This window comes from Cajanus cajan, chromosome 4, assembly GCF_000230855.2.
Source record: "Cajanus cajan strain Asha chromosome 4, NIPB_CcT2T_4, whole genome shotgun sequence".
In the NCBI taxonomy this organism is placed as follows: Eukaryota; Viridiplantae; Streptophyta; class Magnoliopsida; order Fabales; family Fabaceae; genus Cajanus; species Cajanus cajan.
The window spans coordinates 77,466,757-77,481,672 of NC_138520.1; the positions used below are offsets into that span (position 1 = coordinate 77,466,757).

The following is a 14,916-nucleotide window of genomic DNA, read 5'->3' on the forward strand; positions in this document are numbered from 1 at the left end:
TTATATAAGACTCAAATATATAATTTATTGAGAAGGTGTATTAGTTTGAGTTTTCAAATCATTTGAAAAAAAACTATTACAAAAGAATATCGTAATATTCAATTTAAAATTTTTAATATAAAAAATCATGTAACATTTAATTGACAATATTCAATTAAGATAATCAGATTTTTTTAGGGTACTTAAAAATTTAGTATTATTTAATTAAGATTTTTTTTTCACAACAAAAATTTATTGATATTCAAATTTCAAACATATAGAAATCTTAATAAATTATTTTGAAGGATGAATTTTGTGAAACTTTTTAGTATAATTTATATATAATTTATATATCTAATAATCTCACAAAAATCTTTGAGATTTCTCATAATTTTTTTCCTCTTTTATTTATCTTCAATTTTTGCTTTCTCGTCTTTTTATATTCTTTTTTTTTATCTCTCTCATCTTTGCTTTTCTCTTTGTTTCTCTTTTCCCTCTCTCTTCCCTACGTTGTTTTTTCCCCTCTCACTTTCTTCCATTTCTTTCCTCTCTCTTACCATGTTTTTTCTATCTCATATTATCTTTATCTTTTTGTTTATCTCTCTCAATTATTTATTCTCCTTTCTTTCTCTTATTTTTATCCTATATTTTGTATCTATCAATATTTTTATTATAATTTTATCTATTAATATTGATGTATAATTTATCAACTAGATAGTTATGAACCATCCTACCAACCTTCATTGCCTTAAAAATATAGTTGACTTTTAAGTTTTGAGATTCTCATTGAAAAATAAATTCATCATAAGAAAAGTAAATTTGAGTGTAGAGGGAATTTTAATTCAATTGGTACCAATAATCATACCAGAGTTTTAGATACCCTTTCTATTATTATTGGGACCATTGTTGACAAATTTGAAAAAATATCTAACATATTTATAAAAAAAAAAAGACAAAAAGAGAAAAATAATAATATTTGAAATGCTATAAAAGAGATCTCAAATTTAGATGACAAAACTCGTTTTATGCTTGATACTAAAACAAATAAGGACATTTTCTTTAAGATATCTTTAGAATAACATTCATTTTGGTTAAACTTTAAGTTAGAATGACTAATACTTTGTTAGACTATTTTTTAAGTGTCATTTTAATTGTATTATGGTTAAAGTATTTTATTTATATGTTTATGGAGTTATAATGGTTGAACTATAACAATATATAAAAGAAATTTGGATTGCATCATAATTATTGATGGTACTCATTTTTCAACAATGGTGAAAAGACAATATGTAAGCAGATATTGTAATCATCGTGAAAATATATTACAAATAGTATATGCAACTTGTAACTTTGATTTAGAATTCATGTATGTTTTTAGGAGGTGAGAGGGTTCAACTTACGATTCCAAATTTTTAAGTGTTGCTTTGACAAAGAGAAATGAACTTAAAGTGCAACAAGATCAAATTTTTTTTAGTATATATGTGTGTATATATATATATATAATTTTTTTATACTAACTTTATATGAAATGTTTAATTTATATCATACGTCCTCAAGAAAATTGACCAAGAGTCAATGTCTTATTTTTATTTAACACACAAGTTAAGTTTGTATTAGCACGTGTAACATTGTATAACTTATTTTTTAAAAATATCGTTTTGATGAATTTTCAGTTGAATTAGTAGACGAATCTTCATTTTCAATGTTAACTGTTAATGAAAATTATAATTTTGAACATATTGTTCAAACTCAAAAGTATGAAAGAAAATACATTAATAAATGGAGGACTAGTATAACTTTAGATATATGAAGAAATATTAGTTAGAGTGACCTTAGAGTAAATTATTTGTCAAAGATAGATATAATTATTTATTAAAAGATAAAAAAAATGTTTATTTTACTTTTCTTTATTATTTATGATATTTTTTTATTAATTATTGAAACATTAAATGTGTTTTATAAAATCACATTTTTTATGAAATCCACAAAATATTTTGAAACCTTATAATATAAATCCATCAAAATCTATTAAAATTCATTAAAATTTGAATTATAAAAGTTTTGATTAAATCCATATTTTAAAAGTCTTTAACTTTTTTTAAATGTCATGACATTTAACATCTTCTAAAATTTACTAAAATTCGTACAATTTTTTCACACTAAAATAATTTTTTAAAATTTCATTTCAATAAACTTTCTAACATTAAAAAAATAATTAATAACAATTTTTCTCACAATTAATATCGCTTACTTTCCTAACCAATTAAAATGCATATATTTTATAAAGTCTATAACTAATATATGATATGTATCCTATCACATTAAGAGAACATCTTTTAACTAAGAAGATTTTTTTTATATTTAATTTAATGCATCAAATATTATAAATTAAATTTTATATAAAGAAATAAATAATTATTCTAAATTAAATTTTATAAAAAAAATAAAGATAATAATATTTTTCCAAGTGATTTTTTTTAATTTATACAATTTTCCCAAATTAAATTACTACAATCAATCTAATAATTAATATCTTTACCAAAAAAAAATCTAATAATTAATAATAGAATAATATACATATGATTTCAACGTCAAACATCAATATAATTTTGACTAATAAAAAAATGCAAATCATTATATAATACGAATGACTATATCGGACAAGCGTTCCTTATATGCGTCTTTTAAAAGAGATGTCTTTAGAGAAGATTTTTAAGATTTTTTTTTAATTTCTTATCCATTTCAAAAAATTAATCATAATTATTTTGAAATTAAACTAATTTTTTAAAAGTAAATTATCAATCATTAAAAATAACCTTATATTACAACAGGACTTATTTTAATAAATATAAATTATAATTTATACATTAAAAATATTAAAATATAATACTTATTTATATAATAAACATTTATTTTATACAGAAGCAAGGTGAAATACTAGTCAAGAAAATGCCCATTTCGCGTTAATAATATGTTTAGCATGTGTGAAAGAGAAAAATAGAAATGATTATAGTTACAAGCACTCAAAAAACATTTAACCAAATTATTTCCACGTTGAGCACTAGCGACTAGCGAGACCCAACGCCACGCAACTGAATAACTCAACACTTTTCTTCTACGCAACGTGACAACGTTTCTTCGTTCTCATTTTCTCTCTTTCTTCTACAAACTTCCAAATACTATAAATAATAATACACTATACAATACACTCCCTCTCTCCCTCGGCGCTATCGTTCTTCCTTCTTCTCCATTACTCTATCTTTGTTCCAATGGATTCTTCTTCGATCTCTCAGTTCCGCGCCACCGCGAATTCCTTTCTCTCCCAATACGAGCCTCTCGCTCTGCTTCTCGCTCCTCTCCTCTCTCTCCTCCTCGCCCACTCTCTCCGCTCCTTCTTCCTCCTCCTCCGTGACAACGCTCTCAAACCCACGCTCCTAGGGTTTCTCATTAGCTCCGCAAAGTACGAAGCATCATTCCGTACTCCATGCAATCTTATCTCCAATTAATTAATCAACATATTATTATATGCCGATTACTAGTGTTCTCAACGTGCTTTGTTAATTAGTTTATTAATTAATCTAATTATTGATCCGCGTTTCGATTTGCAGATTAGTCCCTGGCGTGAAGGGATATATAGAGGCCGAAAAACGGAAGGTCTGGTGTACTGGATTGAGCTTTGTTTTTTCGTTTTTGCGTTGTAAATGGAGTCAACTCCGCATGCATGCCTTTGTTTGTTTGATTTGACTGGCATTGAGTTTAATTTTATTAGATGTTCTACGCACTTTGCAAGTTCATATATTAGGTTAGTGGTTAGTTCGGGTTTTGTGTTTTTGGAATTGCTTTTTGAGATGGGAGACTTTGAACCGGTCTATGCTGTTTTGGATACAAGGTCTGGTCCAGTTAGGTTGTTTTGTTATTGTATTATTACATTGACTAAATGGAGAAAGAGAGCCAACGGGGACTGGGTCTAATGGAAGGGGTTAGTCCCTCACAGTTTGGTGAACGAAGATACAAATCCCTGTCGAGAGAGGTGCCCATATTTAGTTCAAATAGGGTTGTCTCCAAAGGTGGATACATGTGGGAAACTAAAATATAAAAAAATGGAAGAGAGAAAGTAACATTTGGCAGGAACTGGATTATTATGGAAATCGAGTTTTTGAAAGCATTCAATGCCTTTGACTTCATAATATGTTCCTGCCGTGGAAACCTCAGATTTTGATATTTCAATTTTTTTTTCTGTACTTTTAGTTTGGTATACTCTTAAATTTTGGGGTGAAAAACAGGTCTAGGATGGGTTTTTCATACCTTCATCCTTAGGGTCGGTTTGGTACAGGGTAAAAATGGAGGTGAAGTAAATTCATGAGTAAGTTTAGTTAGCAGAATTGTATTGAGAACTAATCGGTGAATTTGGGGTGCACGAGGTGGAGAAATCCCATGTGTTTGTCCAATAACATTATTTGTCAAATCCCAACACAGTTCAACTCGAGGCATCGTTCTAGTTTCTGAAGTGGTAGATGAATACTTTGATTAGTTCCTGGACCCGAGTGTCCAAAAATAAAATAAAATTGGGGATTCCTTTTTGCAAACAGGGTTATACTCTTGTTCTTTGTTAATAACTGGGCCATCTTGGTGTACACTCTGTTTTTACAATTTTATGCGTTCTTTAAATCATGGATCATCGGTGGGGGCTGATTCGCTTATTAATCTGGTCATTGAACTCATAGGTTGTGGATAAGATGCAATCTGATGGTAAATCTAAAAGAGAAGGTTGGAAAACCGAGTTACCAAGCACAGGATTAGGGACATCTGTCCTTGAGAAAATGACAGAGGAGAAAATAAATGATGCGGCTTGGCAAGGCAAATGCTCTGGTACAGTGTATGTTAGTAATTTTGGTACAATGTTAAAATTCTGATCATTTGTACTTCGGAAGCATTGTCTTTCCTTTCTCTTTCCCCATCCATCTTAGTGTACTACCAGGGCTGATGTGATACGATTGAGTTGTATATTTATTTAAAATGTATTGTTTATTTTTTGCAGCTACATTGGAGGAAGTGAATCTGATGGACATTTTTCTCTGATAAACGAGGCATGTTCAATGTTAGTAAGACTTGACAGAGTTTTCAGTGGTATTTTATGATTCTGTTAATATGAATGTTTTATACACTGATTAACAATTATGTCATAACTTTGTAATATTCTCGTAGACGAATTTTTTTCAATAGATTAGTGGTTTTGAAATGGATTAAAAAATTTCGGTATACCTACTCCAGAGTACCGTAGTATATTTGCTTTAGGAGCTGGGGGCATCACACTGTTGAATACTATTATCATACTACGATTTTCTCTCAACATCAATCTGGCTTTGACTCTGCTGAGTCTGATCTAGGCATTACAGGAACCTTTGCTAATTGTATGAACTTGAAAGCTTGCCTATGGTTAAGACTTCCAGTTTTGCCAAACAGAAATAAGCTTGAAACCTCTTTTGCTACTTTGACCGCTACTTGATTATTAAATGTCATAATCTGGACTAGTTCTTTATGTTTGAGTCTCACGGTACTGTTTCAAAATTAAGTTTTGGCATCAAATAATGTTGAGGCACTGAAATGTCTGACAGTATGGAGAACTTTACATTGATTGTAGTGGGATATTGTCTAGGGTCATAGCCTTGCTCAGTAGCTGGGTTGTTGCTATTGCTGTGTATTCAACAATTCATTTGGATTACATTTCAGGTTTGCCCATACCAATCCTCTACATTTGGATGTATTCAAGAGTGTTGCACGCTTTGAGGCAGAAGTGGTTGCAATGACAGCGGCACTTCTTGGAAGTAAGGAAAAGAGTTCTGGAGGACAAATATGTGGCAACATGACATCAGGCGGGACTGAAAGTATATTATTAGCTGTCAAATCATCTCGTGACTATATGAAATCTAAGAAAGGAATTACAAGACCTGAAATGTATGTCACTAGTAATTCATTATTGTATATTTGGTAAATCATTTTTTAATATATTTTCTAACTATTAAATTATAGGATAATTCCGGAATCTGGACACTCAGCATATGACAAGGCTGCACAGTATTTTAACATCAAACTATGGCGAGTACCAGTTAACAAGAGTTTTCAAGCGGATGTGAAAGCTATACGACGTCATATTAACAAAAATACAATCTTGGTATGAAGTTTTCTTTTTTCATTTAAATATTCTATTTAAAAAATTGAAAGTTCTTGCTACAGATTTATATGGTATGCAAACTGCTAATAAGTAGTAACTTGAAATTGACTGTCATATGATAAATCAGATTGTTGGATCTGCTCCTGGGTTTCCTCATGGAATAATTGACCCCATTGAAGTAAGTTTTTAATTTTTTCATCTAATTCTGAAAAAGAATATAAGTTCAATTTGCTTGCTGAATTACCATAATGCAGATAATTTGGCAATTTCTTCTGTAGGAACTTGGTCATCTCGCATCAAGCTTTGGTATTTGCTTCCATGTGGACCTTTGCCTTGGTGGCTTTGTATTACCTTTTGCTCGTGAGCTCGGGTATAGATGTCTAGTTAGCATGACTTATTTTAAATTACTGAACCATCTTTCAGTGTGGTTGTCTTTTTAGTTATACTTTTGGCCTTGAATTTTACCTTGTCATTGTTTTAGGCATACTTTCATATTTGAATCTGATTGTCACTGAAGCCATCGATATACTACACCTTTTCTTTGTTCTTTGATAATATTATATTCCATTTTTTTTTCAAATACATGACTATGTTGCTAGCATAGTATTCTCTTCGACTTCTCTGGGATCAGGGTTTACTTTTTTTTGATGATTATATTAATATTGTGACACATACAAATCACCCAACCCACACAAAATGGGAAAAAAGGCTCTTTTATATCAGAAATATGTGGTTGTTGTTGTAATTTTTGTTAAATGTCAGTAACAATGTAATTAATTCATGTTCAACCTTTACTTCCCAGGTACAACATCCCACCTTTCGATTTTTCGGTTAAAGGGGTTTCTTCAATATCAGTGGATGTGCATAAATATGGTTTAGCCCCCAAAGGAACAAGTGTAGTTCTTTATAGAAACCATGAAATCAGAAAGGTAAGGCACTGATTTAATCAAAAAGCTTTTTGCAGTAACTGATGAATTATTTAGTCTGCAGCTTATACCTAAATTCCAAATTGGTTATATAACTTTTTTATAGTTAAATTTTGCAACTTCTTAAAACATCTCACAGAATATGACATGTTCTAGTCTTCAGAAAATACTCTATTTTTTTCTTTCCTTGAGTTGACATCCATCAATGCTGTGAAAATAACAATTTTAAACATCATATTTGATTATTGGTGTTTCTACTTCATAACTAAAGTTTTTCTTTTTCCTGATCAAAGTGTCATTTTACAGATAATATTGCATTTGTAGAACATGAATTATCATTTCTCTAGCTCATAGCATGATGGATATCCTTGGCCATACATGCAAATGGTCTTAGTTCAAGAGTTCTTCATCTCTTTCTCTTCCTTAGATTTTCATGAAGAATTGATAGATGAAATATTCTTGCACTTCTTCTTACTTAAGGATGGTAGGATACTATTATTGGATATTATTATATTTTTTTTTTACTGAATACAATTATGGAGACAGGACATAGAAGAGGAATTGTATACCATGGAAAGCTCTTTGTGACTCAAACATTAAATCAATTATGAATACCTGAAGTTCCAAGTACTATATTTTTTACGTCTATATTCCTTAGAGTCATCCCTGTCATAGTGCACTTCATTCCAACTCTTAAAATTTTATTGGGATAAAAGCAATTTCAAGTTTACAACCTTGTTATCATATGAAATCTCATTTATAGGAAAGCCTATTAACAAAAAGAAGTTATATTGTTTGTGTGGGAGTGTGGGACAGTTTCTCTGAATGTGTAATGCGAAAAACTACTTAAGAAAGTGTAAGTCATCTTTTTTGCAATGCAAAGCAGCTATTTTCCATGGGGATTTTGCTCATGGCTGTTTTCATGAGAGCTACTATTCTAATAACTGGAGAGACTAGGTAATAGGTAATCTTGACACACTACATTTTTTTTTCTGGTGTTTATTCCTATTTGTTGTATGGATGATTTCCACTTCCCTTGGTTGTATTTTTCCTCTTTACTACATATTTCTCTTTTATCTCTATTCTTTGTTCCCTCCCTTTCATCTCTATTTTATGGATTACCTTTTCTGGGACATGCCTTTCTGTTATTGGAAAATTGGTTGATTTACTTGGAGCTGATTACTAATGTATTTTCTTTCTGTCTTCTGGATCCTACAGCATCAATTTGTTGCTGGTAAGTTTACTTTTTGTTTCTGATAAATGTTATGTCTTGGCTAATTGGGGTTATTTTTATAATGTTTATGTCTTTGTGTATGATCCTTTTCACCTCTGCTCTGTATGATCTTGTTTACACTATTATGACCTGCAAGGAAAAGGGAAGATGATAAGTAGTGACATAAACTTTAGACTAGTTCTAGGCTTTATTTTTTAGTTCTTGACAATGGGGCTAGTCATGTATATGTTTGGAGGAAATGTTTTGTCTCTTACTGGGAATAATTCCGTTACACTTTTGTTTTTCTTCCTGTTTATTAATTAGTGTCAATGTCTCAGTTACTGAGTGGTCTGGTGGGTTGTATGTGTCTCCAACCATAGCCGGCAGCAGGCCTGGAAGTCTTATTGCTGGTGCGTGGGCAGCAATGATATCTCTGGGAAAAGAAGGTTACTGTCCACGACCATAATAATTTGATTTGCCTTTCTGCTAACTCTGATGCCTAATGTATGATAAACGAGCAATTTATGATCTGGTTTATTCTGCAGGTTACTTGAAAAATACAAAAGCAATCATGGAAGGGTCAGGAAGAATACAGAAAGGGCAAGATACCACGTCTTTTTGCTTCTGTATCTACTTTCATGTTGTGCCTTGTATAAAAACTTTGAATGTAATGATTATGTTATATCTGCAGCATAGAGGAGATTACTGAGTTGTATATTGTTGGAAGACCTGACATGACAATCGTGGCTTTTGGATCAGATGTTCTGGATATATTTGAAGTCAATGATATTATGTCATCCAAGGGGTGGCATTTGAATGCATTACAGAGACCCAACAGGTAGCGGCGTAGGGCTTTTAGATTCTTATGGGTGGGGGGCACTGTTTAGTATTTTCGGCATTTAACTGCTAGTGCTTGATGGTGGCATTTAAGAAACTGGATATTTTTATCTTTGTGCTTGAATCAGTCTCCATATCTGCGTGACACTGCAACACGTGCCAATTGTTGAAGACTTTTTGAAGGATTTGAAGGAATCTGTGAAAATTGTAAGTTGTTTACTTACATGGAATCCATGTTATAAATGAATCATTTATTACGTGACTCTGGATTTTAAGATACTGCCTCCGGGCCCCCAGGAGAGGGTGGTTGCAGGGATTGCAGCTGATGTAACAGTTCACCGGTTGATAAAATACTATGTCTTAATTCAATTTGTATTTTCTGTTTTACTCTTTTCTCTCATTTCAATTTCAGGTGAAAGAAAATCCAGGTCCAATAAGTGGAGGGCTAGCACCTATATATGGCGCCGCAGGGAAGATGCCAGATAGAGGCATGGTCCAGGAATTGCTGGTAGATTATATGGATGGCACCTGCTAATGGCGTTCGACATTTGTACCAGATTCTTCTGGCAAAATGTACTCTAGTGGACCTTCACTTAATAATATCCTATTTTATTGTGCATTCTTTCATATTTAAAGACTGAATTGAAAAAAATAAATGTATCATTGTACATGAATTGAAAGAAGAGCACACGTCATTTTGAGCATTATCAACGGCGAAGTTCGTTACTATTTCGGCTGATTGACCATAGTGGAGCTCTTTTAATTTTTTTTTACCAAAATGGGACTATTTTGTAACAAATTATACCTTTAGGGTAATTTTTAACGGTATCGTTATGGTCTATAGTGATACCTGTGACACGTGGCATTTTTAAATTCCAGAAGTCAGGAAAATCATATTTATAAAGTCGTTATAGCTCATGACACAAAATAGCTTAATTTGAATCGTTATAGTCTATAATGTCACATTTTTAAAATAAAATAAAAAATATAAAAAAATAAAAATAGTTTAAAAAATAAAAATGAATTTATAAGAGTGGCACTTAGCATAGTGTCACTTTTAAACTACTTATTTAAATATTAAAAATTTATAAAATTTGAAAAAATATATATATTAAATAAAGGAATTACAAAGAAGATAAAAAAAAATAAAATTTATATTATATTGGTAATAAAAATTAAAATTATAAGAAAAGAATTAAAGTCAATAATGTAAAAAAAAAATTAAGAAATTAAAAAAAGTGGTGGTATAGGCATAATGCCGCTTTTAAACCATTTATTTACATATAAAAAATAGAAATTTTTTTAAAATATATATATTAAATAAAGAAATTACAGAGAAGATAAAAAAAATAAAAAATGATATTACATTCGTAATAAAAATTAAAATTATAAGAAAAAAATTTACGTTAATAATTTTTATATATAAAAAAGTTAAAAATAGTGGCGCTATAGAATATAACGCTACATTTAAACCACTTATTTACATATTAAAAATAGATAAAATTCGAAAAAACATATATATTAAAAAAAGAAATTACAGAGAAGATAAAAAAAATATAAATTTATATTAAATTCGTAGTATAAATTAAAATTTGAAGAAAAGAAATTAAGTTAATAATTAAAAAAAAAGTTAAAAATAGTAGCATTATATTATAGGCCATAGCACCAGTTTTAAAAATATTTAAATACATAATAAAAAGGAAAAATAATATATTTAATAAAATAAAGAAATTATAGAAAACATAAATTTATAAATATAATTTTATATGAGATTCATAATAAAAATTAAAAATTGAATAAAAGAAATGAAGTTAATAATTAAAAAAAAAACGTAAAATAGAATGGCGCTATGGCCTATAGCAACACAGTAACGCTATAGGCCATAACGTCACTCACTTAAATATTTAAATACATCTAGACAAAAAAATTAAATTGAACCATAATTATATAAAATAAATAATATATAAAAAATATATAAATGTAGAAATGATAGAAAAATAAAACAATATGTAAATATTTTTTAAATAAAATTAAACAAAAAAGGTGTCGCTGCCTATAGTGACACTCTTTTTCCTTTTTTAAATTTCTTTTTTTTAATTACTTATTTTTTCCTACTTTTTAATAAATTAACATATAAAATAAAATAAAAAATAACTAATTACAAAAAAATAAAATAAAATGTAAATATTTATATATAAAAAAAGTAAAACAACAATGGTGTCGTTGTCCATAGCGACACCACTTTTATTTTTTTTCTTTTTTTAATTACGTATTTTTGGTTTATTATTTTTTAATTAACATATAAAAAATTATTAATACACTTAAACAATAAAAAGAAACCATAAATATATAAAATAAAATTTATATTAAGCAAATATATAAATAAACTAATTACAGAAAATTAAAATAAAATGTAATTATTTATAAAAAATAAAAGTAAAATAACAATGGTGTCGCTGCCCATAGCGACACAAGTTTTAATTTTTTTTTTAATTACGTTTTTTTGTCCTAGTTTTTTTTTAAAAATTTAACATATAATAATATAAATTTATTTAAATTATTTAATTTGTGTACTTTTATTTAAAAATATAAAAACGAAAATTTTAAAATAAAACGTAATTATTTCTAAAAAAAAAAGTTATACAAAATGATTGGCGCTCTGACCCATAGCAACACCAAGTCGCTATGGCCCATAGCGCCTCTCTTTAAAAAAATTTATAATTTTATTTAAAATTACATTTGTATAAAACTTAATTTTATTTTTATAAATATATAATAAATATTTCAGTTTATTATTTTTATTTTACATTTCTATTATTTTCGTTTTTATTTTATTTTTTTCTTACACAGTTCGTTATAGGCTACATTATTTTTGTTAGTCCATCAACTGTGTTGACCCAGCCTATAGTGACACTGGTATGACTCATTCCAGCCCAACCTAAACAAAAAAAAAGGGCCACGTGTCATCAATATCACTATAGACTAGCGACCGTTGTAAACGGTCTTGGTTACAAGACAGTCCCATTTCCCTAATATATTTCTAAAATAGGCCCACTATGTTCAAAAGCCTACTATTTCGCAATCTTGCTCTCGATAATGATGGCAGTAATATTCTCTCACCAACCCCGCTGCCTCTGTTCTGACACTCCCGGAACCAAAAATAATTCACGTGTTTGTGTGATTGATAATCATTATTAAAATAAGGAAAATTATCCTTCATAAATGTTTAAATTGCATTGTTGTTCTTTCTAATTTCAAAATATCTTTTTCTTGTGAGATGATTTGATTGTGCAACGGAGTCTACTTTAGTTTGTTTTAATTTAATATGAACAAGCTTAATAATTTCTCTTCACAGGTTATAGATGTGAAATAGCTATTGATTTATTGATAATTAATTTCTGTTTGATTGATCAATTTTAACAGTTTTTTTCTTAAGTATTTTTTTTTTCATTTGCAATATTAGAATTTAAGATTTTATTTGAGACAATTGAGCCTATTGGATCAATAGTTTGTTAGTAACTTTTAAATGGTTATAAACAATTATGAATGGGATTATTTTAATAGTGTTTTAGAAAAGAATTTTGAGGGAATGATTTAATTTTTAAGTAGATTTAAAGTGTTATAAAAATATTTAGTATTTTTATCATATACCAAAAAAGTATTGTATATCAAACTGACTTATTTGTATTCAAATAATTTTTAAAATGATGAGAATTTATAAGGATATTTTTAAGTAAAATGAAATAGTGTAAAAAACCCATTCTCTGTCACAATTTTACTGTAAATTCCGTCACTTGGAAATTTTTCTCTCCTTCCAATTTCTTCTGCAATCTCTCTCTCTCTCTCTTAACTTTTGTTTCATTTCTCTCACCTCTTTTTCTTTCTCTATCTGCCATTCTTATTAGCTGTTACTCCTCTTCCTTTCTCTCTTTGCCATTGTTGTGTTCATAATTGTCATTGCAACCATCACCTCCATCTTGGGTGTATTGCTACCATATTACAATATTGTTGTCAATATCATTACCACACTTCATTGTTGTTACATTACTACTACTACTATCATTATTTTTATTAATGATGGATCTTGACAAAATATTTTGAGGTGGCTAAAATATTAATACATATAATTTAAATTATTTATAATATAATATAAAAAATATACTATTTAAAAGAAAAAGAAATTTTTTTGGGAGAATTATGACTACCCTACTCCTTTAAAGTTCTATCACTAGTGACGAAGACAACAACAAAAATAACTAAAAAAGAATTATGATAGCAACAATACGTGATTGTTTTATTTATATTTTTTAATTTAAGCTATTCATTTTAATTTAATAATAATTATTAATTATTTTCATATTTTATATTAGCAAGTGTTCTGAGAACGATCATGCCCGAGTTCATTCTTCATTGTCATCCAGCAAAATCAAAATGAACACGGCGACACTATTTTGGTTGGGTCGTGCGACACTGCTGCTACTGTGCCATAATCAGCCAACATGCCCTAGTTGCATTTTTCACTTTTCTAGATACACTCACTCGCATCTAAATCTGTGGGTCAAATTGCAATACTTCAATGGCAATAGCCCTGTTTTTGATAAGAAAACATAAGCAAGTTACTATCAATATTTTACATTGGATAGGTATATTAGTCAAAATTTACCTTGCAAGTTGCTGCGACTTGCATAAATTTGTTTCTTTGGAATTGGGTTCTTTTGAAGTAGGTAAAGAAAAAATAAACAATTTCATATTTTAAAAAATTCAACTATTTTAATATATTCATGATTTGATACACAATATAAATATACAATTTAATTTGCTAGCCAATACTCAAAAACCATTTAATTTGCTAGTCTATTCTCAAAAATCATTACTTTATATATCTTTTTCTTCTATATATTTTTTAAAAATAACTTAAGTGCAAGATATATATACATTATACTAATAGATATTATAAAAAAATAAATATTAATAAATAGTAATCAATCGTCTAATTTATCAAATGAAATTTCATTTGATAAATATGAGGAATTAATATTATTCAACCATTATTTTATCAATAATTGAATTTTTTTTGTACTTGAAATTACTTATTTTACATGTTAAGATGAGCAACTCATTTTTAGAAGAGTGATACCTATTTATTTATTTTGATAGAGACTACAAACATTTTTCACTAAACTAAATTCTCCTTAAATCAAATAAAATTACTACATGGCAATAAACTAACTTTTTAGATTTATTTTAAGAGTTTGAGTTAAACGCTTTCTATTCTAACATTATTTTAAGAGGTTGAGATAAAATTAGTGTGTATAAAAAATATTGCTAAACTATGCAGGACTATTACATAGTCACTTGAGATTTTATTTGGATAAAGAATTTTAAAAACATTTGTAAAAAAGAAAAAAAAAATGAGTTGAGCTTCTTGTATAAGCTAAAATCAAATTATATTTTCATTTATCTTCTTCAAAAGCTATGCACACAAATAAATTTTAGGTTAAAAACTCATTATATTTTACGTATAAGTACTTGTAAAATAAGTTTTTCTAAACACTGTATTAAAAAAATAATTTTAAAAAACCAATTTTCCTTTCATTTGTCTGCATCTCGTACGTTGAATGCTTTCACAATAATTTTTTTATTTATTCTAAAATAAGCAATGAATGCAATAACCATTAATAAGAAGCAACAAGTTGAGTTTACACACACACAATGCCTTTATATTCAATTTATTTATTTATACTATTTTTTCTCTCATCTAAAAAAACAGAATTTTTTTATCTTAAAAA

The 14,916-nt window shown here is 28.4% G+C and overlaps 1 protein-coding gene across 1 annotated transcript; it reads left to right on the forward strand.

The window, feature by feature from the left end:
- The first annotated feature begins 3,147 nt into the window (after nucleotides 1–3,147).
- DPL1 (dihydrosphingosine phosphate lyase) lies at nucleotides 3,148–9,834 on the forward strand. The gene is made up of 15 exons (XM_020376342.3): nucleotides 3,148–3,439; nucleotides 3,588–3,633; nucleotides 4,704–4,855; nucleotides 5,018–5,077; nucleotides 5,710–5,934; nucleotides 6,010–6,151; nucleotides 6,279–6,329; nucleotides 6,430–6,521; nucleotides 6,954–7,080; nucleotides 8,296–8,311; nucleotides 8,629–8,736; nucleotides 8,836–8,890; nucleotides 8,982–9,128; nucleotides 9,256–9,334; nucleotides 9,540–9,834. The coding sequence occupies exons 1-15, from the start codon at nucleotides 3,249–3,251 to the stop codon at nucleotides 9,660–9,662; spliced, it is 1,614 nt and encodes a 537-aa protein (XP_020231931.1). The 5' UTR covers nucleotides 3,148–3,248; the 3' UTR covers nucleotides 9,663–9,834.
- The last annotated feature ends 5,082 nt before the right edge of the window (nucleotides 9,835–14,916 follow it).

Bases quoted from the DNA above. Each gene is read 5' to 3' on its own strand.
- DPL1 (XM_020376342.3), top strand. From the start codon at position 3,249: ATGGATTCTTCTTCGATCTCTCAGTTCCGCGCCACCGCGAATTCCTTT. The intron at 6,522-6,953 runs GTATAGATGTCT...TTTACTTCCCAG, and splicing joins CCTTTTGCTCGTGAGCTCGG to GTACAACATCCCACCTTTCG. The intron at 9,129-9,255 runs GTAGCGGCGTAG...TGCTTGAATCAG, and splicing joins GCATTACAGAGACCCAACAG to TCTCCATATCTGCGTGACAC.